Consider the following 27342-nt stretch of genomic DNA (forward strand, 5'->3'; position numbering starts at 1 on the left):
TGGTCCAATAACATATTTAAAATAATCCATCTACCTTGTGTATCTATTTGTACAATTTGCACATTCGGATCGAAATTACTATTAATTAATATCATCACCCCTTTTGAATTTCTTTGCCCATGGGAGAAGTATATTCCCCCCCCCCCATTCTTTTTTCCACGCTACTTCATCTCGAATTGTTGAATGAGTTTCCTGTATACAATATATATTATATTCCTTCTCTTTGAGCCATGTAAATATTGTTCTTCTTTTGTTATTATCAGCTAAGCCATTACAATTATAACTGGCTATACTTATTTCACCATACACCATAATGAGATACAAGTTTCAAGTCTATTTATCATTATATATGTTTGTAAATTTACCAATAAAAAATAGCGTAATGATTGAGTGTCCATATAGCTGTACCGTGATATTTGCATTGCTACGGAGTAACCCTTCAATTGTTCTCCACTAATTCCCCCGCTAAAGCCCCTCCCCATCCCAAGTTGAGCCGTCATCCCAGTGATCAGCATCCCACCCACGTTCCTCCGGATCCCTAAGGCCCCGAGAGGCCAGGACCCATCCATCGACAACAGCACACAGTGCCACCCACAAAACAGAAGCAGATTAACCGCCAAAAGCATTTCCAATGCTTTCACCTCTCTCTCTCTCTCTCTCTCTCTCTCTCTCTCTCTCTCTCTCTCTATATATATATATATATATATATATATATATATATATATATATATATATATATATATAACTTTATTTTTATTTTTATTATGCATATCCTATTTTCCATCATTATCAATTAATATGCGTAATAATGTCGGCAGTTCACGCGTAGGATTCTAACATATAACCCGGATTGCCATTGTATTACATTTAATTCATTGACAAGCAATTATTATCCGAGCAAATAATTCCCGTGGTCCATCCCATACCCTCCCCCCCAACATCCCCACCCCCCCACAACAGATGCCAGACAAGCACACACGCACATACTCACATACTCCAACACACTCAACCCCCCTCCTCCACAGTCCACCATAAAATCAGATACTCAACGGCTGTTATATCCCAGAGCCCAACTCGAGAAATAACTTGATTTACGAGTGAACATACAGTTAAAGCTGATTGAGAAAGCATGCAGATTGAGCAGAAATTGATAACAATGTGAGATTTGATTAATCTATTTAATCTATGTCAAGTTCTAGGTGATGGAGATCAGATCCACCCTCTTCACCTGAGACACAAACACTCTGATCCCCTGTTGTAACCATTTTTCCCAAGCATCTCCATGCGGTCAGACCTTTGATTATTTTGTGCCACCTGGGCTACAATGATAAACCCCCTCTCTGATTGTCCGAGTGTGACCCCCTCCCCATGGGTTACTGCAGCCAGTGTTGCCAGCACTGCCACTACCTGGGTGGGGGTACCCCACCGGAATCCCCACCAGCTAGGTAAAAGGTCGTCAAGGTTCTCATTAGCAGCTTTGAGAATGTCCTTGTATATTATGCTCTCCCATCAGGGGGCTCTGGCTTTGTAGGACCAACCCTGCCAGGCAGGCTCAGAATCTTGAGGGGGCAGTGCTGCTCAAGTAGGTCTCTGACCGCATTTATTTCTCTGTTTAGGCAGCATATTCACAGCAGGTCCATAAAAGAGATGGGAACTTCTCTTTGGTGTATGGGTCGCTCAGGTGGGTGTCCAGGTTATAGGGTTAGGGATCTTTCCATCATGATAGGACAATGAAAAATTAGATTAGATGTATACTATATTTGAAAATGTATATCCCTCATCTACACTAAATTGAAAGCTCTCTCTCAGTACCCCTGCTCATAGACCCCCGGTCGGCTCTGGGATATGCAACCATTTCCCCTCTCACTCACTTAACGCCGCACCTTTTCAAACACAAAAATGCACACCACATGGTTGACTGGGGAAGAAATGGGCAGAGCGTGCAAATGCACCCGCATCCACATCTGCTGCAAGGGGGAAAGGACGCCAGAGAAAACACAGGACCAACCACAACAACCATCCGCCAAAACAACAACCTCCCGCCAAAAAAGCCATGTTCTAATTATTTTGTATTTAAATATGTATTATTCTGCTAGTCAATTTTGATACTAGAATACTTGTTTCTGACTCATATCGATGCCACATAGGCCATTTTCAAAGGGATTCATTGCTTTTTAAAGGCAGTTGCTCCTTAACTGCATTTAGGAAAGAATTTAGCCTGAGAACAAATTGTAAATAGGATAATTTTGGTCATACAGTCAGTCTCGTCCAAAATGGAGATTGGAACATCCGTGCGTCACAATGGGTAAATAAAGGTTGGGTTTTGATTTGACGATGTCCATTTGCCCACTGACATGGGGTGAACAGCTGTGGTGATTGCTCTCTATCCAATAGCATAGTTCAGTGAGACAGACCTGCCCAGCAGCCCGACTTTGTTAACATAAGACAACAAGTCATACATTTTTTTACTGTACCAAACACCTTAGTTAGTTGTAAAATTGAGCAACTAAAATATATTTGCCAAATATGTAAACATTTTATTACAGACTTCTTGAGTTATCTTAAATTTAATCTGGGGATTTTCATGGGGAACAATCATTAACCAAACGCGTAATTGTTCAGGAAACACACCTCCAAGACTGAAATATCATTTTTGAAATGAGCAACAGAAAAACATACTTGCCAATCGGCGTACTCAGTGGCTATTTAAACCCATGAATGTGTGCTCACACCTTGCTTCAGAATGTCTCATGTTTACATGTAGATTTCTATCTGCCTTGGAGCCAGTTAAGGTCCAGTTGCTGGGAGACGCCATCAGATGTTGAAGAGATGAGAGGAGTTTGAGGAGGAAATGGGGGTAGCTGGATATGTCTAAACATGCTGTTATTTACTCTCTCTCTCTCTCTCTCGCTCTCTCTCTCTCTCTCTCTCTCTCTCTCTCCCCCCCTCTCTCTCTCCCTCTCCTCTCTCTCTCTCTCTCTCTCTCTCTCTCTCTCTCTCTCTCTCTCTCTCTCTCTCTCTCTCTCTCTCTCTCTCTCTCTCTCTCTCTGTGTCTCTCTCTCCCTCTCCCCCCTCTCCCCCCCCCCCCCTCTCTCTCTCTCTCTCTCTCTCTCTCTCTCTCTCTCTCTCTCTCTCTCTCTCTCTCTCTCTCCAGTTATGATCTTATCTTTGCTGGGGGACCAGAGGAGATACTCAGGAAGTTCCAGGAAGCCAACCACAAGGTCCTGTTTGCTGCTGAGGGTCTGATCTGGCCTGATAAACGCCTACAGGACAAATACCCATCCGTCCGCAGCGGCAAGCGTTTCCTCAATTCAGGAGGTGGGTCCGGAGCACCACAGAGTTTCTAAACCACGAGGCCTAACATTGCGATACTTCTGGGACCGACTCGACAGACCGGTTTGGGGTTTGGCAAGTCAAAGGGAGAAGTGAAAAATTTACCATTAGTTTATTATTTTCTTGAAATCTAAAGGCAAAACCCAGATTTGAGAATGTCTTAAGTACCTGAAACTTTCTTTACTGCAACCTGTGAAAGTAACAAACTGACACGTATTCATTTTTAATCCAAAACAACTTTTGATCGGAGGGCCTTTGATTCGACTTCCTGCTCACGTGCAGTTCGGAGTAACGTGACCGTTAGACCCGATGACGTGTTTCTGCGCATGAGCTTAGCTAATGACGCATTTAAGACAGCTCGGAAACTCTGAACCGCCTAGTTAAAATGTGCGTATGTTTTTTGCATAGAGCTTCCTTTTTGGTTGATTCTGATACTTTCCAAGTTGAAAACTCAGACCTCATCTTTCTACAGCGAGTTTCCATGTCGGAAATGTCCAAGTTTCTAAGTTCAGAGTTGCCTTGAACAAAACTGTACTTAGAGTGCCTTCGGAAAAGTTTTCAAACCCCTTGACTTTTTCCACATTTTGTTACGTTACAGCCTTATTCTAAAATTGATTAAATCAAAACAATACCTCAGCAATCTACACACAATACCCATAATGACAAAACGAAAACAGGTTTTTAGAAATACCTTATTTACATAAGTATTCAGACAATTTGCTATGAAACTTGAAATTGAGCTCAGGTGTATCCTGTTTCCATTGATCATCCTTGAGATGTTTCTACAACTTGATTGGAGTCTACCTGTGGTAAATTCAATTGATTGGACATGACTTGGAAAGGCACACACCTGTCTATATAAGGTCCCACAGTTGACAGTGCATGTCAGAGCAAAAACAAGCCATGAGGTTGAAGGAATTGTCCGTAAAGCACAGAGACAGGATTGTGTCGAGGCACAGATCTGGGGAAGGGTATCAAAAAATATCTGCAGCATTGAATTTCCCCAAGAACACAGTGGCCTCCATCAGTCTTAAAAGGAAGAAGTTTGCAACCACCAAGACTCTTCCTAGAGCTGGCCGCCCAGCCAAACTGAGCAATCGGGGGAGAAGGGCCTTGGTCAGGGAGGTGACCAAGAACCCAATGATCACTCTGACAGAGCTCCAGAGTTCCTCTGTGGAGATGGGAGAACCTTCCAGAAGGACAACCATCTCTGGAGCGCTCCACCAATCAGGCCTTTATGGTAGAGTGGCCAGACGGAAGCCGCTCCTCAGTAAAAGGCACATGACAGCCCACTTGGAGTTTGCCAAAAGGCACCTAAAGGACTCTAAGACCATGAGAAACAAGATTCTCTGGTCTGATGAAACCAAGATTGAACTCTTTGGCCTGAATGCCAAGCGTCACGTCTGGAGGAAACCTGGCACCATCCCTACGGTGAAGCATGATGGTGGCAGCATCATGCTGTGGGGATGTTTTCCAGCGGCAGGGACTGAGAGACTAGTCAGGATCGAGGCAAAGATGAACATAGCAAAGTACAGAGAGATCCTTGATGAAAACCTGCTCCAGAGCGCTCAGGACCTCAGACTGGGGCGAAGGTTCACCTTCCAACAGGACAGCGACCCTAAGCACATAGCCAATACAACGTAGGAGTGGCTTCGATAAAAGTCTCTGAATGTCCTTGAGTGGCCCAGCCAGACCCTGAACTTGAACCCGATCAAACATCTCTGGAGAGACCTGAAAATAGCTGTGCAGCGACTCTCCCCATCCAACCTGACAGAGCTTGAGAGGATCTGCAGAGAAGAATGGGAGAAACTCCCCAAATACAGGTCTGCCAAGCTTGTAGCATCATACCCAAGAAGACTCAAGGCTGTAATCGCTGCCGAAGGTGCTTCAACAAAGTACTGAGTAAAGGGTCTGAATACTTATGTAAATGTGATATTTCAGTTTTTAATTTCTTATAAATTTGCAAACATTTCTAAGAACCTCTTTTTGCTTCGTCATTATATGGTATTGTGTGTAGATTGCTGAGGTATTGTTTTATTTAATCCATTTTAGAATAAGGCTGTAACGTAACAAAATGTGAAAAAAGTAAAGGGGTTTGAATACTTTCTGAATGCACTGTACATCGTCATGACATGGCCTACAAACGTGATTGGGGATTTCTATTGGAGAAGTCGTTTCTAGGCCTCTTAATTTTAATTGTATTTTCTGTCACGCTGCTGGGGCATTATGGGAGATGGAGTTTAATATTGTCACACTACTGGGGCATCATGGGAGATGGTTTAGACACTGTCACACTGTTGGGGCATCATGGGAGATGGAGTCTAAACACTGTCACACTACTGGGGCATCATGGGAGATGGAGTCTAAACACTGTCACACTACTGGGGCATCATGGGAGATGGAGTCTCAACACTATGCGCGTTTGAGTGGTAAGGTGAAAACATCCGACTGTAGTCATGGAGTGAAGTTGGGGGAGGTGCATATGGAACAGCCAAAAGTGGAACACTAATGTGGTTTTCCAACAGCAAGGCTCAGCTCAACATAGCACTGTTGTCATTGATTATAAAAGGTTTTCTTTATAATATGTAAAAACTTGTCTCCAACACCCATTTCACACCCTCGCAAACTGAAATCATATGTGTAATTACACAATCAATCACATTACACAATCAATTAGTCAATTAGTGAGAGAGAGCCTCACATGTATTTACTCGCTGTAAACACATGAATTGCAGCACATTGGTTTCTGTTTCAGTAACATCTTCGTTCGCGTGGGTAAAAAAACAAACACCTTAATGATTGATTGACAATAGAGCCTCCCACAATGCAGGTGATGGATGAAGTGGCTGAAGTGCCCCAGAGTTTAGAGGACCTCAGAGAACTCATTGGTCAAGAATGAGGTCAGTTCTTTGAACTGTAGAACTTGACAAACTGCTCTTGAAGGCTACTGCTCTGCTGTGTCAACTCTGACTGCTCATAGAGGAAGGACGACACGTAGGCTGTATGTTTAGAGGAAGGACGACACGTAGGCTGTGTGTTTAGAGGAAGGACGACACGTAGGCTGTATGTTTAGAGGAAGGACGACACGTAGGCTGTGTGTTTAGAGGAAGGACGACACGTAGGCTGTGTGTTTAGAGGAAGGACGACACGTAGGCTGTGTGTTTAGAGGAAGGACGACACGTAGGCTGTGTGTTTAGAGGAAGGACGACACGTAGGCTGTGTGTTTAGAGGAAGGACGACAAATAAGCTGTGTGTTTAGAGGAAGGACGACACGTAGGATGTATGTTTAGAGGAAGGACGACACGTAGGCTGTATGTTTAGAGGAAGGACGACACGTAGGCTGTATGTTTAGAGGAAGGACGACAAATAAGCTGTGTGTTTAGAGGAAGGACGACACGTAGGATGTGTGTTTAGAGGAAGGACGACACGTAGGATGTATGTTTAGAGGAAGGACGACACGTAGGCTGTATGTTTAGAGGAAGGACGACAAATAAGCTGTGTGTTTAGAGGAAGGACGACACGTAGGCTGTATGTTTAGAGGAAGGACGACACATAAGCTGTGTGTTTAGAGGAAGGACGACACATAGGATGTGTGTTTAGAGGAAGGACGACACGTAGGCTGTGTGTTTAGAGGAAGGACGACAAATAAGCTGTGTGTTTAGAGGAAGGACGACACATAGGCTGTATGTTTAGAGGAAGGACGACACGTAGGCTGTATGTTTAGAGGAAGGACGACACGTAGGCTGTATGTTTAGAGGAAGGACGACACGTAGGCTGTGTGTTTAGAGGAAGGACGACACGTAGGCTGTATGTTTATGTAGAGAGAAGGAAAATGATAGAGAATGGGTTTTCTCTGTAAACTTCACGACAGGCACTGGACAGTCACCAAGGTCTTTCCTGCCTGGAGGACTGTGGGTAATTCATTTCTGATGATCCGGTTGAACTGCAGGCCTGCTGCCTCTCATTCATCAGCTCCATAGACCAACAAGGGGACAATCCTACTTGACTTACCACTACATTCAGAACTGTGTTATGATGATTGCTGTTTGGTGTGGAAACATCCTACTGCTATTTTCTATTTAGAACGGTTGATTACTGTTGTTTTCCTGTGGTTACCTCTCAGCCTGGCCTCCCTAAAGCCTGTAGCTTATAGCAGCCTCTCCACTCCCCTGATGCATGGCTGTCAGTAACGTGTGTATTTGTCTTGGTCCCCTGTGGGCTGTCCTCTGCATCAAATTACAGGTTGTGTTTGTGTCTCTGAGGACATGCTGCCAGCCCACATCACCCAGGGGCGTAACTAACAGGGACAGGTTGTGTCTCTGAGGCCAGGAGAGGACAGGCTGCCAGCCCACATCACCCAGGGGCGTAACTAACAGGGACAGGTTGTGTCTCTGAGGCCAGGAGAGGACAGGCTGCCAGCCCACATCACCCAGGGGCCTAACTAACAGGGACAGGTTGTGTCTCTGAGGCCAGGAGAGGACAGGCTGCCAGCCCACATCCCCCAGGGGCGTAACTAACAGGGACAGGTTGTGTCTCTGAGGCCAGGAGAGGACAGGCTGCCAGCCCACATCACCCAGGGGCGTAACTAACAGGGACAGGTTGTGTCTCTGAGGCCAGGAGAGGACAGGCTGCCAGCCCACATCACCCAGGGGCGTAACTAACAGGGACAGGTTGTGTCTCTGAGGCCAGGAGAGGACATGCTGCCAGCCCACATCACTCAGGGGCCTAACTAACAGGGACAGGTCCTGCTGTCTATCTCTGTTCTATTTTATTCGGACTTGGTCTGGAGTGTCACAGAGAGGTGAAACCTCGGTTTGTTTGGGGACTGGCACGACAGGAGAGGGGTGAGTTTAGAGTCAGGACAGGACTGGGGGTGAGTTTAGAGTCAGGACAGGACTGGGGGTGAGTTTAGAGTCAGTTGGGACAGGAGTGGGTGTTTAGAGTCAGGACAGGACTGGGGGTGAGTTTAGAGTCAGTTGGGACAGGACTGGGGGTGAGTTTAGAGTCAGGACAGGACTTGGGGTGAGTTTAGAGTCAGGACAGGACTGGGGGTGAGTTTAGAGTCAGGACAGGACTGGGGGTGAGTTTAGAGTCAGGACAGGACTGGGGGTGAGTTTAGAGTCAGGACAGGACTGGGGGTGAGTTTAGAGTAAGTCGGGACAGGACTGGGGGTGAGTTTAGAGTCAGTCGGGACAGGAGTGGGTGTTTAGAGTAAGGACAGGACTGGGGGTGAGTTTAGAGTCAGTCGGGACAGGAGTGGGTGTTTAGAGTAAGGACCATCATTTTCACCATGAGGCTTTTTTTCCCCGTCACTCTCACCAGGCTTTTCTATTTCCATCACTCTCACCAGGAGGTTCATCTACTTCATGACTTGGTTCCCCAGTAGATGTGGTCATATGACTTTATACACTACATGACCAAAAGTATGTGGACACCTGCTCTCCCAACATCTCATTCCAAAATCATGGGCATTAATATGGAGTTGGTCCCCTCTTTGCTTCTATAACAGCCTCCACTCTTCTGGGAAGGCTTTCCACTAGATGTTGGAACATTACTGCGGGGACGTGCTTCCATTCAGCCACAAGAGCATTAGTGAGGTCGGGCACTGATGTTGGGCGATTAGGCCTGGCTCGCAGTCGGTGTTCCAATTCATCCCAAAGGTGTTTGATGGGGTTGAGGTCAGGGCTCTGTGCAGGCCAGTCAAGTTCTTCCACACCGATCTCGACAAACCATTTTGGCGGCGAGCTTTACACCACTCCAGCCGACACTTGGCATTGCGCATGGTGATCTTAGGCTTGTGTGCAGCTGCTCGGCCATGGAAACCCATTTCATGAAGCTCCCAACGAACAGTTATTGTGCTGACGTTGCTTCCAGAGGCAGTTTAGAACTCTGTAGTGAGTGTTGCAACCGAGGACAGACAATTTTACACGCTACGTGCTTCAGCACTTGGCGGTCCCGTTCTGTGAGCCACTTCGCGGCTGAGCCGTTGTTGCTCCTAGACGTTTCCACTTCACAATAACAGCTCTTACAGTTGACCGGGGAAGCTCTAGCAGGGCAGAGATTTGACAATTGACTTTTTAGAAAGGTGGAATCCTACGACAGTGCCACGTTGAATGTCACTGAGCTCTTCAGTAAGGCCATTATACTGCCAATGTTTGTCTATGGAGATTGCATGGCTGTGCGCTCGATTCTATACAACTGCCAGCAACGAGTGTGGCTGAAATTTCCAGCTGTGGTCAATACGGTCAATAAGCTTGAGAAAGAGATCATGAAGAAAATGACCAGAGGTTATATGAGAAGATAGTAAACACTGAGTATACAAAACATGTTCTTTCCATGACAGTCTGACCAGGTGAATCCAGGAGAAAGCTATGAAAACTTATTGATGTCACTTGTTAAATCCACTTAAATCAGTGTAGATGAAGGGGAGGAGACAGGTTAAAGAAAGATTTTCAAGCCTTGAGACAATTGAGACATGGATTGTGTTCAGACGAAATGAGGCTGTTCTGAGTGTAGTATACACTCAATGTATACTGCAACACAATCACCCACACTACACCCCGTACTACAACACAATCACCCACACTACACCCCGTACTGCAACACAATCACCCACACTACACCCCGTACTACAACACAATCACCCACACTACACCCCGTACTACAACACAATCACCCACACCACACCCCGTACTGCAACACAATCACCCACACCACACCCTGTACTGCAACACAATCACCCACACCACAACAAAATCACCCACACCACACCCCGTACTACAACACAATCACCCACACCACACCCCGTACTGCAACACAATCACCCACACCACAACAAAATCACCCACACCACACCCCGTACTGCAACACAATCACCCACACCACACCCCGTACTGCAACACAATCACCCACACCACACCCCGTACTGCAACACAATCACCCACACCACAACAAAATCACCCACACCACACCCCGTACTACAACACAATCACCCACACCACACCCCGTACTGCAACACAATCACCCACACCACACCCCGTACTACAACACAATCACCCACACTACACCCCGTACTACAACACAATCACCCACACCACACCCCGTACTACAACACAATCACCCACACCACACCCCGTACTACAACACAATCACCCACACTACACCCCGTACTACAACACAATCACCCACACCACACCCTGTACTACAACACAATCACCCACACCACACCCCGTACTGCAACACAATCACCCACACCACACCCCGTACTACAACACAATCACCCACACCACACCCCGTACTACAACACAATCACCCACACCACACCCCGTACTACAACACAATCACCCACACCACACCCCGTACTGCAACACAATCACCCACACCACACCCCGTACTACAACACAATCACCCACACCACACCCCGTACTACAACACAATCACCCACACCACACCCCGTACTGCAACACAATCACCCACACCACACCCCGTACTACAACACAATCACCCACACCACACCCCGTACTACAACACAATCACCCACACTACACCCCGTACTACAACACAATCACCCACACCACACCCTCTACTACAACACAATCACCCACACCACACCCTGTACTACAACACAATCACCCACACCACACCCCATACTGCAACACAATCACCCACACCACACCCCGTACTACAACACAATCACCCACACCACACCCCGTACTACAACACAATCACCCACACTACACCCCGTACTACAACACAATCACCCACACCACACCCCATACTTTGTTTTATAGGACCCAATGTGTTAACTCAATCTGGTTTTAACTCAATCTGCTTCGAATCCCTAGGCATCATCGGCTACGCCCCGTATGTGAAGAAAATCGTCGAGCAGTGGAACCTTCACGAGAACGATGATGACCAGCTGTTCTACACCAAAATATACCTGGACCCTCAACAGAGGGTGAGTAATGGTCCTGTGTGAAAACCCTTTTTCTAATATACCCGGGACTTTTCTATAGGGTAAATGCTAATGAATGTGCTTCAGTATATACATTATTATCAACACTTTGGTTCCTACCTAGGGCTGTTGTGGTGACCGTATTACCGCTACGCCGGCAGTCATGAGTCATGACCGCAGTAAAATTCCAAGTGACTGCTGAGTCACGGTAATCTCCTCTTATGCACTCTGGACATGTGTTGGTAGCACCCAACTCGCTAACGACCATCAGGTCCTAATGGTCTGGTACTCAGGGCTCTATTGTCCCTCTAACCATCAGGTCCTAATGGCCTGGTACTCAGGGCTCTATTGTCCCTCTAACCATCAGGTCCTAATGGCCTGGTGCTCAGGGCTCTATTGTCCCTCTGACCATCAGGTCCTAATGGCCTGGTACTCAGGGCTCTATTGTCCCTCTAACCATCAGGTCCTAATGGCCTGGTACTCAGGGCTCTATTGTCCCTCTAACCATCAGGTCCTAATGGCCTGGTACTCAGGGCTCTATTGTCCCTCTAACCATCAGGTCCTAATGGTCTGGTACTCAGGGCTCTATTGTCCCTCTAACCATCAGGTCCTAATGGCCTGGTACTCAGGGCTCTATTGTCCCTCTAACCATCAGGTCCTAATGGCCTGGTACTCAGGGCTCTATTGTCCCTCTAACCATCAGGTCCTAATGGTCTGGTACTCTGGGCTCTATTGTCCCTCTAACCATCAGGTCCTAATGGTCTGGTACTCAGGGCTCTATTGTCCCTCTAACCATCAGGTCCTAATTGCCTGGTACTCAGGGCTCTATTGTCCCTCTAACCATCAGGTCCTAATGGCCTGGTACTCAGGGCTCTATTGTCCCTCTAACCGTCAGGTCCTAATGGCCTGGTACTCAGGGCTCTATTGTCCCTCTAACCATCAGGTCCTAATGGCCTGGTACTCAGGGCTCTATTGTCCCTCTAACCATCAGGTCCTAATGGCCTGGTACTCAGGGCTCTATTGTCCCTCTAACCATCAGGTCCTAATGGCCTGGTACTCGGGGCTCTATTGTCCCTCTAACCATCAGGTCCTAATGGCCTGGTACTCAGGGCTCTATTGTCCCTCTAACCATCAGGTCCTAATGGCCTGGTACTCAGCGCTCTATTATCCCTCTAACCATCAGGTCCTAATGGCCTGGTACTCAGGGCTCTATTATCCCTCTAACCATCAGGTCCTAATGGCCTGGTACTCAGGGCTCTATTGTCCCTCTAACCACTCTGACATCAATGCAAATGCAATTTAAAATCACATCAAACACTTATCATCAAAACAGTATCGCGCTTTTAAAACTCACCTGACTGTGATGATCAATTTGACGAATTAAGTTCAACAGGAGATTGAAACTGAGTGTAAAACATGGTCGTTGTGGATGTTGTTTGAAAGCCTAACACAACGAACTGGACAGCACTTTTAAAGGTGATGATTAATTCAAAACACCCATACAGTGAGGGGAAAAAAGTATTTTGATCCCCTGCTGATTTTGTACGTTTGCCCACTGACAAAGAAATGATCAGTCTATAATTTTAATGGTAGGTTTATTTGAACAGTGAAAGACAGAATAACAAGAGTGTGCTCCTAATCTCAGCTCGTTACCTGTATAAAAGACACCTGGGAGCCAGAAATCTTTCTGATTGAGAGGGGGTCAAATACTTATTTCCCTCATTAAAATGCAAATCAATGTATAACATTTTTGACATGCGTTTTTCTGGATTTTTTTGTTGTTATTCTGTCTCTCACTGTTCAAATAAACCTACCATTAAAAGTATAGACTGATCATGTCTTTGTCAGTGGGCAAACGTACAAAATCAGCAGGGGATCAAATACTTTTTTCCCCTCACTGTATGCATATTAGAGCTTATGCATATGCGTAGGCTTATGAGCCCAAGCGAAAAAATAAACTGTATTAAAATTATGATTGTGACGTTATACAATACAGAGCCTACCGCATATTACACATGGCAGAAAAAAACATCTAACTAAACTGATTTAAGATGTCTTTGGTACATAATTGGTCTTACGCCTAAATTAAAGCAAATTGTTTAATAGCCGTTGAGTGTGGACTGTATTATTATGCATACTGGATGGACTGGTTACCTTATGCTACGCTCCAAAATGTATATCCAAGAGTCTAGAAGAGAACATATAGCCCTAAGGGATGCTGTTGGTTCATTGATTGTGCAGAACGGTTTACCATTAGACTACAATTATAGTGTATTTGTATTTGAGATTGAATGTCCTAGTAAGTAGGGATTTATCTTTATATTTTCATAATTTATTGGGTGATACATTACCTTTAGCTATACAGAATATCTCACCATCATGCGTTTCCATCTCCTCCTCTCTCTCCTTTATTCCTTTCTCGAGCGCTCAGAGGGGCTGTCAGCAGTTTAGTGAAATATGTTTTGTGGAGTGAAATAATGTTCTTATATTTATTTATCAGCTGCTCATATTAAGCACATGCTCTGCTATAAAAACAAAGTAGCCTACCAGGCATCATTGAAAAACGGACCGATGTTTACACCTTTAAAGAAAATCACTTTCCGGTTTAAAAACCATAGAAATTTAAAACAACAAAACTATGTTTTAACTGAGAAGTAGGCATTGGTCTGAAAAAGAAAGGAAATTCACATGAACACCACAATGCCTCCTCCACCCATGCTCTACCAAGGTTTTCCAGCACACAGCTTTAACCTACTACAGTAGCTACCGTATGTTGGTCTATTGTACTTCAAACAATGTGTATGTAAAGTATTTTCATTTCTTTTTGCAATTTAGATTGTGAAGCACATTTACAAAATACATACAACCGAATATACACTACCAGTCAAAAGTTTGGACACACCTACTCATTCAAGGGTTTTTCTTTATTTTTACTATTTTCTACTTTGTACAATAAGAGTGAAGAAATCAAAACTATGAAATAACACATATGGAATCATGTAGTAACTAAAAAGTTGTTAAAAAAATTTAAATATATTTTAGATTTTAGATTCTTCTAAGTAGCCACCCTTACCTTGATGACAGCGTTGCACACTCTTGGCATTCTCTCAACCAGCTTCACCTGGAATGCTTTTCCAACAGTCTTGAAGGAGTTCCCACATATGCTGAGCACTTGTTGGCTGCTTTTCCTTCACTCTGCGGTCCAACTCATCCCAAACCATCTCAATTGGTGATTGTGGAGGCCAGGTCATCTGATGCAGCTCTCCATCACTCTCCTTCTTGGTCAAATAGCCCTTACACAGCCTGGAGGTGTGTTTTGGGTCTTTGTCCAGTTAAAAAACATATGATAGTCCCACTAAGCCCAAACCAGATGGGATGGCGTATAGCTGCAGAATGCTGTGGTAGCCATGCTGGTTAAGTGTGCCTTGAATTCTAAATAAATCACTGACAGTGTCACCAGCAAAGCATCCCCACACCATAACACCTCCTCCTCCATGCTTTACGGTGGGAAGCACACATGCGGAGATCATCTGTTCACCTACTCTCCGTTTCACAAAGACACGGCGGTTGGAACCAAAAATCTCAAATTTGGACTCATCAGACCAAAGGACAGATTTCCACCAGTCTAATGTCCATTGCTCGTGTTTCTTGGCCCAAGCAAGTCTCTTCTTCTTATTGGTGTCCTTTAGTAGTGGTTTCTTTGCAGCAATTCGACCATGAAGGCCTGATTCACGCAGTCTCCTCTGAACAGTTGATTTTGAGATGTGCCTGTCACTTGAACTCTGAAGCATTTATTTGGGAGTCATCTGAGGTGCAGTTAACTCCAATGAATTTAATCTCAGCAGCAGAGGTAACTCTGGGTCTTCATTTTTGGAGTCACTTTTATTATAAATAATAATATAATATGTTTCTAAGCATTTCTACATTAATGTGGATGCTACCATGATTACGGATAATTATGTGCTGAATGATTTGTGTATAATGATAAGTGATAAAGTTAGAGACATAGAGAAATATCATTTCCAATCCAATGTGCTGGAGTACAGAGCCAAAATAAAGAAAAATGTGTCACTTGTCCCAATACTTTTGGAGCTCACTGTATGTTGATGTTGGGGTGGTGCTGGAGATGATGATGATGATGATGATGATGATGTGTTTCTGTGTTTTAAAGAAGATGAAGGAAGAGGCATGTTTCCAATGACATCATCATCATCATCAGCTAGCTATCTAGCTAACGTTAGGCTCCGTGTTTTTAGCTTGCTACATAAATAGATACGCTAGCATATTAGCCACGTTATGACTGACTTGTGATCATTCGCCCTGCTAGTCTGATTGTATTGACATTCCCAGCCTTAGTTACAGTCGTCCATTTTCTTTAAAATATTGAGCCATTGGAACTGAAACAGTGCGTCCCGAATGGAGGCAGCAAAAAAATGTACCAGGCCAGCTGTGATTTACAACCTGATAGCAATTTTTTTGGGGGGACTGCCAAGAAATGTATTGGTGAATTATATGAATCATGCATTGAACTGCATCCATCTATTCTGCCAACAATGCCTTAGTGTACGTTATGGAATTTGGAGTCAAATATAACCTATTTTTAAAACATCTTATAAAGTTGGTTTTGAAGCATAAAATGGGAATATGATATCTTTGACTGATATTAAGGATGTGTTCAGTATAGACATAGACATACCTGGACCCTTTACAGAGGATACGTTCTGTAAGTACTGTTTACAGAGGGGAAGTTCTGTAAGTACTGTTTACAGAGGGGAAGTACTCTTAAGCAGTGGTGTAAAGTACTTAAGTAAAAATACTTTAAAGTACTACTTAAGTAGTTTTTTTGGGTATCTGTACTGTACTTTACTATTTGTATTTTTGACAACTTTTACTTTTACTTCACTACATTCATAAATAAAATATTGTTCTTTTTACTCCATACATTTTCCCTGACAACCAAAAGTACTCGTTACATTTTAAATGCTTAGCAGGACAGGAAAATGGTCAAATTCACGCACTTATCAAGAGAACATGTGGTCATCCCTACTGCCTCTGATCTGGCAGACTCACTAAACACAATTTACAAAATGCATCTTTTGTAAATAATGTGTGGACTTGGCTATCCGTAAATTTTTAAAACAAGAAAATGGTGCTGTCTACTTTGCTTAATATAAGGAATTTTAAATGATTAATATTTTTACTTTTGATACTTAAGTATATTTTAGCAATTACGTTTACTTTTGATACTTAAGTATATTTAAAACCAAAATACTTTTCGAGTTTTACTCAAGTAGTATTTTACTGGCTGACATTCACTTTTACTTCAGTAACTTTCTATACTTTTACGCAAGTATGACAATTGGACACTTTTCCCACCACTGCTCTTAAGGAATGTGTTCATTATACTATAGACTTGACACCATGGTCACTGGAAGTCTAACCAGAGCTGTTATCCCACCACATGTCCTCATAAAATGCCTGAAAACACATCACACCCCAGAAAACAAACAGATGAAAATAACCAGGCTGGAAAACCTTAGAGGACAATTTCACTTTTTTCATTTAAAAAAAATTGTCTTTATGTTTTTCAGGAGAGTTTGAACATGAGTTTGGACCACAAGTCTCAGATTTTCCAGAACTTAAATGGAGCAATTGGTGAGTTACCACAGAAAGCCCTTATTAGGAGAGAATGGGGTATGTTGTGCCGTCTTTTACTTTCAGCTCCGTCAAGGGAAATATAGTATTCTTTCTAACAAAGATATCTACATATATTTCATGATGTTGTGTATCCCTGGAAATAATCAGAATTCATGTAAACATAACAGTTTTGTTTCTTGGCACAACATACCCCGGGTGTGGGGTACATTTAGAATAGGGACAGGGTAAGTTGAGCCATCATGGGGTTAGTGGAGGATGGTGTCCTGGGTAAGTTGAGCCATCATGGGGTTAGTGGGTGATGGTGTCCTGGGTAAGTTGAGCCATCATGGGGTTAGTGGGTGATGGTGTCCTGGGTAAGTTGAGCCATCATGGGGTTAGTGGGTGATGGTGTCCTGGGTAAGTTGAGCCATCATGGGGTTAGTGGGTGATGGTGTCCTGTGACAGTGGGTGATGGTGCTAGTAGGTCAAAGTTGAACTCACGGAATGGGGGTGTGGTATATTGTATATCTTAAAATGTATGCCTACATTCAGATGTAGATCTCTCTGTTCAATATCACTTAACCTTCCATTTCTTAACCAGTTGTCTGGGACAGGGATGTTGTTTTGATGCGCCAATTCGTAAGCAAGTTCTCTGCATTTGAGGCTACTGAGCTCATGAAACTGGTCCGTGAGATTCCTGATATGTTTATCAAGCTCAGACTCCATGTCATCAGACCCGGTGTTCCTCTGCTACTCTATCACAGCCTCTCTTTATCAAGCTCAGACTCCATGTCATCAGACCTTGTGTTCCTCAGCTACTCTATCATAGCCTCTCTTCACACAGCTACTTGTTTGTTTTATTTGAGTTCATGTACCTCTTCAGGGTCATGGTTCCATTCCTTCCTGCTGCTCGAATGGACTTCTTCCCTTCTCTCACTTCCTTGGCTGCTCTCCAGAGCCATTGGCTCAACTTACCCCATGGCCATTGGCTACATTTTGTGACATTAAAGCCTTATTCTAAAATGGATTACATATATTTCTCATCAATCTACACACAATACCCCATAATGACAAAGTGAAACAGATGTTTTGAAATTTTAGCAAATGTATTACCAAACCCTTATTTATGTATTAAATACCTTATTTACATAAGTATTCAGACCCTCGATATTGAGCTCAGGTGCATCCTGTTTACATTGATCATCCTTGAGATGTTTCTACAACTTGATTGGAGTCCACCTGTGGTAAATTCAATTGATTGGACATGATTTGGAAAGGCACACACCTGTCTATAGAAGGTCCCATAGTTGACAATGCATGTCAGAGCAAAAACTAAGCCATGAGGTCGAAATAATTGTGTCCGTAGATCGCTGAGACAGGATTCTGTCGAAGCGCAGATCTTGGGAAGGGTACCAAAACATTTCTGCAGCATTGAAGGTCCCCAAGAACACAGTGGCCTCCATCATTCTTAAATGGAAGATGTTTGAAACCACCAAGACTCTTCCTAGAGCTGGCTGCCCAGCGAAACTGAGCAATCGAGGGAGAAGAACCTTGGTCAGGGAGGTGACCAAGATCCTGATGGTCACTCTGACAGAGCTCTAGAGATCCTCTGTGGAGAAGAGAGAACCTTCCAGAACGACAACCATCTCTGCAGCACTCCACCAATCAGGCCTTTATGGTAGAGTGGCCAGACAGAAGCCACTCCTCAGTAAAAAGCACATGACAGCCCACTTGGAGTTTGCCAAAAGGCACCTAAAGACTCTGAGACCATGAGAAACAAGATTCTCTGGTCTGATAAAACCAAGATTGAACTCTTTGGCCTGAATGCCAAGCATCACGTCTGGAGGAAACCTGGCACCATCCCTATGGTGAAGCATGGTGGTGGCAGAATCATGCTGTGGGGATGTTTTTCAGCAGCAGGGACTGGGAGACTAGTCAGGATCGAGCGAAAGATGAACGGAGCAAAGTACAGAGAGATCCTTGATGAAAACCTGCTCCAGAGTGCTAAGGACCTGTAGCCTGGGGCGAAGGTTTACCTTCCAACAGGACAACGACCCTAAGCACACAGCCAAAACAACGCATGAGTGGCTTCGGGACAAGTCTCTGAATGTCCTTGAGTGGCCCAGCCAGAGCCCGGACTTGAACGCGATCTCTGGAGAGATCTGAAAATAGCTGTGCAGTGATGCTCCTTATCCAACCTGACAGAGCTTGAGAGGATCTGCAGAGAAGAATTTGAGAAACTCCCCAAATACAGGTGTGCCAAGCTTGTAGCGTCATACCAAAAATACTTGAGGCTGTAATCGCTGCCAAAAGTGCTTCAACAAATTACTGAGTAAAGTGTCTGAATACTTTTTGTAAATGTGCTATTTCAGTGTTGTTTTAAAAAAATACATTTGCAAAAATTTATAAAAACCTGTTTTCACTTTGTCATTATGGGGGATAGTGTGTAGATTGATGAGGGGAAAAAACAATTTAATAAATTTTAGAATAAGGATGTCTGAAAACTTTCCGAATGACTTGGTGAAAATTTGGTTTTTGGACCTAACCTGCTTGCATATGGTTTCTTCCTTCAGACTCCATGAAATGATGACCTCTTCCTAAATATTTGGTCAAATTATTAATTTTGTGTATGGTTTCCTAGAAACAAGGGGTGGCTCAACTTACCCTTTGGCTCAACATACCCCTGCTGTAAACTGTTTCCTGGAGTCTCTATTTTTATTTTAAACTCTCAGATTTCTGAAGTCTCTGTCTTTTAAACTGCTCCACTGTTGCTTATCTCCAGCTGATGAAAATGAAACTCAGGAAAAGTGTTTATAGGTTTTGGAATTGACCCAATCTGTAAAAACAACTTTAGCATTTTCACGACCTTCTTCACAGAGAGATTACATTTAATAGACAGCTTCTGAGTTCAGCCTGTGACTGTGTATTTTGCCAAAGTGCCAAAGAGCCCAGACGGAGCCTTGTGACAGCCAGATAAAAAGAGGGTTGGGGTTATGGGAAGATAAGGCCAGTAGCTGAACCCTGTTGTTCTTCTGTTCTCTCCCTAAAGACGAAGTTCTCCTGAAGTTTGGAACGGAGAGAGTACGAGTCAGAAACACTGTGTACGACACCCTGCCAGTGGTCATCCATGGGAACGCAAACACCAAAGTGAGTAAGACATTATTAATGTTTCAACATGCTGGAACCATCTACGGTAAAAAAACAAACACTGTAATAACCATTGTCTATGCTGGAACCATCCACGGTAAAAAACACTGTTCAGGTGTCTGGGTACAGGTCCATTTTTTATTTTATTTAACTAGGCAAGTCAGTTAAGAACAAATTCTTATTTACAATGATGGCCTACACCGGCCAATTGTGCGCTGCCCTATGGGACTCCCAATCACAGCCGGTTGTGATACAGCCTGGAATCGAACCAGGGGGTCTGTAGTGACGCCTCAAGCACTGAGATGCAGAGCCTTAGACCGCTGCGCCACTCTGGAACCATTTACAATCACTGTTTCTGGAGAAAACAAAACCAGCCTTGTTGAATGATGTCAGTGTTTCACATTGCTTTATTGTAGTTTGATAACATATGAATCCCTCCTGAGCTGCCTGGAAGGCTGGCGTTCAACCTTTTGAGGTTCCTGTCCAAATAGCTGTGCTGAAAGATCTCTAGAGGCAGGGATTCTGCAGAATTCTCCCTCCGTCTCTCTCCCTCCCTCTCCCTCCCTCCCCCCCTCCCTCCCTCCCTCCCACCATACCAGTACTATAACACTGGGTCAGTGAGTCCATAGCAGGATGTCTGGTAAATACAGTAATCATTCTCCTGGGAGGCTCTTCTATCCCTCTGGCCTTTCGTCACAGCTTACAGTAATCATTCTCCTAGGGAGGCTCTTCGTCACAGCTTACAGTAATCATTCTCCTAGGGAGGCTCTTCGTCACAGCTTACAGTAATCATTCTCCTAGGGAGGCTCTTCGTCACAGCTTACAGTAATCATTCTCCTAGGGAGGCTCTTCGTCACAGCTTACAGTAATCATTCTCCTAGGGAGGCTCTTCGTCACAGCTTACAGTAATCATTCTCCTAGGGAGGCTCTTCGTCACAGCTTACAGTAATCATTCTCCTGGGAGGCTCTTCGTCACAGCTTACAGTAATCATTCTCCTAGGGAGGCTCTTCGTCACAGCTTACAGTAATCATTCTCCTGGGAGGCTCTTCGTCACAGCTTACAGTAATCATTCTCCTAGGGAGGCTCTTCGTCACAGCTTACAGTAATCATTCTCCTAGGGAGGCTCTTCGTCACAGCTTACAGTAATCATTCTCCTAGGGAGGCTCTTCGTCACAGCTTACAGTAATCATTCTCCTAGGGATGCACCATGTCTGGAACCAACAGGACCCTGAACTGCTCCTACCCCCGAGCCATAAGACTGCTAAATAGTTAGTCTGGATAGCTATTGGTTAACTATATATATATATATATATATTTATTTATTTTAGTGATCCAATTGACATTTTAGTCATTTAGCAGATGCTCTTATCCAGAGCGACTTACAATTAGTGAGTGCATACATTTTTCATAATGGCCCCCCGTGGGAATCGAACCCACATGCGCCATGTTCTACCAACTGAGCTACGGGAGGGCCAATATATCCAATTATCTGCATTGACCCTTTTTGCACTAACTCTTTTGACTCATCACACACGCTGCTGCTACATATCTACATCAATTAGCTCGTACCCCTGCACATTGCCTCAGTACTGGTACTCCGTGTATACATTTGCTTGCGAAAGTATTCACCCCCCCCCCCCCTTGGCATTTTTCCTATTTTATTGCATTACAACCTGGAATTAAAATAGATTTTTTGGGGGGTTTGTATCATTTTATTTACACAACATGCCTACCACTTTGAAGATAAAAAATATTTTTTGGTGTCAAACAAATGAGAAATAAGACAAAAAAACGGAACTTGAGGGTGCGTAACTATTCAACTGCTCCAGCTCCTTCAAGTTGGATGGGTTCCGCTGGTGTACAGCAATCTTTAAGTCATACCACAGATTCTCAATTGGATTGAGGTCTGGGCTTTGACTAGGCCATTCCAAGACATTTAAATGTTTCCCCTTAAACCACTCAAGTGTTGCTTTAGCAGTATGCTTAGGGTCATTGTCCTGCTGGAAGGTGAACCTCCGTCCCAGTCTCAAATCTCTGGAAGACTGAAACTGGTTTCCCTCAAGAATTTCCCTGTATTTAGCGCCATCCATCATTCCTTCAATTCTGACCAGTTTCCCAGTCCCTGCTGATGAAAAACATCCCCACAGCATGATGCTGCCACCACCATGCTTCACTGTGGGGATGGTGTTCTTGGGGTGATGAGAGGTGTTGGGTTTGCGCCAGACATAGCGTTTTCCTTGATGGCCAAAAAGCTCAATTTTAGTCTCATCTGACCAGAGTACCTTCTTCCATATGTTTGGGGAGTCTCCCACATGCCTTTTGGAGAACACCAAACGTGTTTGCTTATTTTTTTCTTAAAGCAATGGCTTTTTTCTGGCCACTCTTCCTTAAAGCCCAGCTCTGTGAAGTGCACTGCTTAAAGTGGTTCTATGGACAGATACTCCAATCTCCGTTGTGGAGCTTTGCAGCTCCTTCAGGGTTATCTTTGGTCTCTTTGTTGCCTCTCTGATTAATGCCCTCCTTGCCTGGTCTGTGAGTTTTGATGGGTGGCCCTCTCTTGGCAGGTTTGTTGTGGTGCCATATTCTATCCATTTTTTAATAATGGATTTAATGGTGCTCCGTGGGATGTTCAAAGTTTCAGATATTTTTTTATAACCCAACCCTGATCTGTACTTCTCCACAACTTTGTCCCTGACCTATTTGGAGAGCTCCTAGGTCTTCATGGTGCCGCTTGCTTGGTGGTGCCCCTTGCTTAGTGGTGTTGCAGACTCTGGGGCCTTTCAGAACAGGTGTATATATGCTGAGATCATGTGACACTTAGATTGCACACAGGTGGAGTTTATTTAACTAATTATGTGACTTCTGATGGCAATTGGTTGCACCAGATCGTATTTAGGGGCTTCATAGCAAAGGGGGTGAATACATATGCACACACCACTTTTCCGTTATTTATTTTTTAGAATTTTTTTGAAACAAGTAATTTTTTAACATTTCACTTCACCAATTTCAACTATTTTGTGTATGTCCATTATATGAAATCCAAATAAAAATCAATTTAAATGACAGGTTGTAATGTAACAAAATAGGAAAAACGCCACGGGGGATGAATACTTTAGCAAGGCACAGTAATAAGGATAATAATTACTCATTGTGTATTTATTCCTTGTCTTAATATTTTTATATTATTTCTCATTCTTTCTCTGCATTGTTTTGGAAGGACCATAAGCATTTCACTGTTAGTCTACTCCTGTTGTTCACGAAGTATGTGACAAATAAAACGTGATTTGATTTAATGACCAAGCATGTGGTGTTTGTCCCAAATTGTTCCCTATAGACCGTATGGTAGTGCACTATAACCGTGGTCCAAGAGGCTAGTCTGCCAAGGCAGGCTGGGGATCACTAAGGCCTGAGGAAGTGCATCCCAGCCTGGGCAGACCTTTTAAATCACACAGAACCTTGTAAATGTACCAGCAGCCGTGAAGAAGCTTGTGAGAACAGTGAGTTACTAAGGTCAGGTTAATGGCCTATCTCAGCTGTAATGGCCTGTAAGAAGGTAAACAGCAGGATTACCACAACAGTTTAACTGGATTCACTTGAAATAAAGTCTGGTTTAGTTGCATCTGAAAGACATCTGTAGTGAGGTTTTTGTCGTCAGGCGAGTTGGAGCGGAGAATCCCTGGCTTACAATGATCAGAAACACACGCTCATACACACACACTCACTCACACACACACACACACACACACACACACACACACACACACACACACACACACACACACACACACACACACACACACACACACACACACACACACACTCAGAGTTAACCTCCAACAGCTCTATTATGGAGAATCTGTCGTTGTTTAGCCAAGACATGGATCACAACACTAGTACTGTCGTTAAAAATGCTCCTGTGTGTGCAGTGTGCAGTGTGCGTTTTGCTATGGGGATATCTATGATTGGATCACATATTGTTGTGATGATGAATTGCACTATGTGGTCCAAACTACTGTCACATAGACACTAGTGAGTAGGCTGAATAATACACTCCTTTTAGGGAGAGTGTATTAAACTTCAGCCCCTATATGACATGTTGAATTCACTGCAGCTAAAACCTGTCTAGCTACTAGTGAACTATCTATACAATATGCTGAGAGTTATGGGCATTGACTTCAGAGAGGGGGGCAGGTAGCTTAGTGGTTAAGAGCGTTGTGCCAGTAACCGAAAGGTCGCTAGTTCTAATCCCCGAGCCGACTAGGTGAAAAATCTGTCGATGTGCCCTTGAGCAAGGCACTTAACCCTAATTGCTCATGTAAGTCGCTCTGGATAAGAGCGTCTGCTAAATGACCAATTATTATTATTATAATTACAGTCCATTTAGACAGTGTAGATTTGACAGAGGAAATGTTTATGGTGCGCTGGCCTCAACTCCTCTCCTGTGACCTGTCCGTGACCTCTCAGTCCTCAGTGCCTAGAGGTAGTGCACTATAGAGGGAATATACTAGTAAATCACTAGTGAACACAGACTACCACCAACGTGGAATATGCTAGTAAATCACTAGTGAACACAGACTACCACCAACGTGGAATATACTAGTAAATCACTAGTGAACACAGACTACCACCAACGTGGAATATACTAGTAAATCACTAGTGAACACAGACTACCACCAACGTGGAATATACTAGTAAATCACTAGTGAACACAGACTACCACCAACGTGGAATATACTAGTAAATCACTAGTGAACACAGACTACCACCAACGTGGAATATGCTAGTAAATCACTAGTGAACACAGACTACCACCAACGTGGAATATACTAGTAAATCACTAGTGAACACAGACTACCACCAACGTGGAATATACTAGTAAATCACTAGTGAACACAGACTACCACCAACGTGGAATATGCTAGTAAATCACTAGTGAACACAGACTACCACCAACGTGGAATATGCTAGTAAATCACTAGTGAACACAGACTACCACCAACGTGGAATATACTAGTAAATCACTAGTGAACACAGACTACCACCAACGTGGAATATGCTAGTAAATCACTAGTGAACACAGACTACCACCAACGTGGAATATACTAGTAAATCACTAGTGAACACAGACTACCACCAACGTGGAATATACTAGTAAATCACTAGTGAACACAGACTACCACCAACGTGGAATATGCTAGTAAATCACTAGTGAACACAGACTACCACCAACGTGGAATATACTAGTAAATCACTAGTGAACACAGACTACCACCAACGTGGAATATACTAGTAAATCACTAGTGAACACAGACTACCACCAGCGTGGAATATGCTAGTAAATCACTAGTGAACACAGACTACCACCAACGTGGAATATACTAGTAAATCACTAGTGAACACAGACTACCACCAACGTGGAATATGCTAGTAAATCACTAGTGAACACAGAATACCACCAACGTGGAATATACTAGTAAATCACTAGTGAACACAGACTACCACCAACGTGGAATATACTAGTAAATCACTAGTGAACACAGACTACCACCAACGTGGAATATACTAGTAAATCACTAGTGAACACAGACTACCACCAACGTGGAATATGCTAGTAAATCACTAGTGAACACAGACTACCACCAACGTGGAATATACTAGTAAATCACTAGTGAACACAGACTACCACCAACGTGGAATATGCTAGTAAATCACTAGTGAACACAGACTACCACCAACGTGGAATATGCTAGTAAATCACTAGTGAACACAGACTACCACCAACGTGGAATATACTAGTAAATCACTAGTGAACACAGACTACCACCAACGTGGAATATACTAGTAAATCACTAGTGAACACAGACTACCACCAACGTGGAATATACTAGTAAATCACTAGTGAACACAGACTACCACCAACGTGGAATATACTAGTAAATCACTAGTGAACACAGACTACCACCAACGTGGAATATGCTAGTAAATCAGTAGTGAACACAGACTACCACCAACGTGGAATATGCTAGTAAATCACTAGTGAACACAGACTACCACCAACGTGGAATATGCTAGTAAATCACTAGTGAACACAGACTACCACCAACGTGGAATATACTAGTAAATCACTAGTGAACACAGACTACCACCAACGTGGAATATACTAGTAAATCACTAGTGAACACAGACTACCACCAACGTGGAATATGCTAGTAAATCACTAGTGAACACAGACTACCACCAACGTGGAATATGCTAGTAAATCACTAGTGAACACAGACTACCACCAACGTGGAATATGCTAGTAAATCACTAGTGAACACAGACTACCACCAACGTGGAATATACTAGTAAATCACTAGTGAACACAGACTACCACCAACGTGGAATATGCTAGTAAATCACTAGTGAACACAGACTACCACCAACGTGGAATATGCTAGTAAATCACTAGTGAACACAGACTACCACCAACGTGGAATATACTAGTAAATCACTAGTGAACACAGACTACCACCAACGTGGAATATACTAGTAAATCACTAGTGAACACAGACTACCACCAACGTGGAATATGCTAGTAAATCACTAGTGAACACAGACTACCACCAACGTGGAATATACTAGTAAATCACTAGTGAACACAGACTACCACCAACGTGGAATATACTAGGAAATCACTAGTGAACACAGACTACCACCAACGTGGAATATACTAGTAAATCACTAGTGAACACAGACTACCACCAACGTGGAATATACTAGTAAATCACTAGTGAACACAGACTACCACCAACGTGGAATATGCTAGTAAATCACTAGTGAACACAGACTACCACCAACGTGGAATATACTAGTAAATCACTAGTGAACACAGACTACCACCAACGTGGAATATACTAGTAAATCACTAGTGAACACAGACTACCACCAACGTGGAATATGCTAGTAAATCACTAGTGAACACAGACTACCACCAACGTGGAATATACTAGGAAATCACTAGTGAACACAGACTACCACCAACGTGGAATATACTAGTAAATCACTAGTGAACACAGACTACCACCAACGTGGAATATACTAGTAAATCACTAGTGAACACAGACTACCACCAACGTGGAATATACTAGTAAATCACTAGTGAACACAGACTACCACCAACGTGGAATATACTAGTAAATCACTAGTGAACACAGACTACCACCAACGTGGAATATACTAGTAAATCACTAGTGAACACAGACTACCACCAACGTGGAATATGCTAGTA

At 43.6% G+C, this 27342-nt stretch overlaps 1 protein-coding gene across 1 annotated transcript in view; it reads left to right on the plus strand.

The window, feature by feature from the left end:
- Positions 1–27342, plus strand: part of plod2 (procollagen-lysine, 2-oxoglutarate 5-dioxygenase 2) — a 114767-nt gene that overhangs the window by 48872 nt on the left and 38553 nt on the right. The window contains exons 4-7 of the mRNA XM_084200180.1: positions 3155–3318; positions 11178–11290; positions 16879–16942; positions 19974–20071. Of these exons, the coding sequence (XP_084056306.1) occupies positions 3155–3318; positions 11178–11290; positions 16879–16942; positions 19974–20071 (439 nt within the window). The remainder of the gene's footprint in view (positions 1–3154; positions 3319–11177; positions 11291–16878; positions 16943–19973; positions 20072–27342) is intronic.

Source organism: Coregonus lavaretus (assembly GCF_964263955.1).
Source record: "Coregonus lavaretus genome assembly, contig: HAP1_SCAFFOLD_330, whole genome shotgun sequence".
NCBI classification, from domain to species: Eukaryota; Metazoa; Chordata; class Actinopteri; order Salmoniformes; family Salmonidae; genus Coregonus; species Coregonus lavaretus.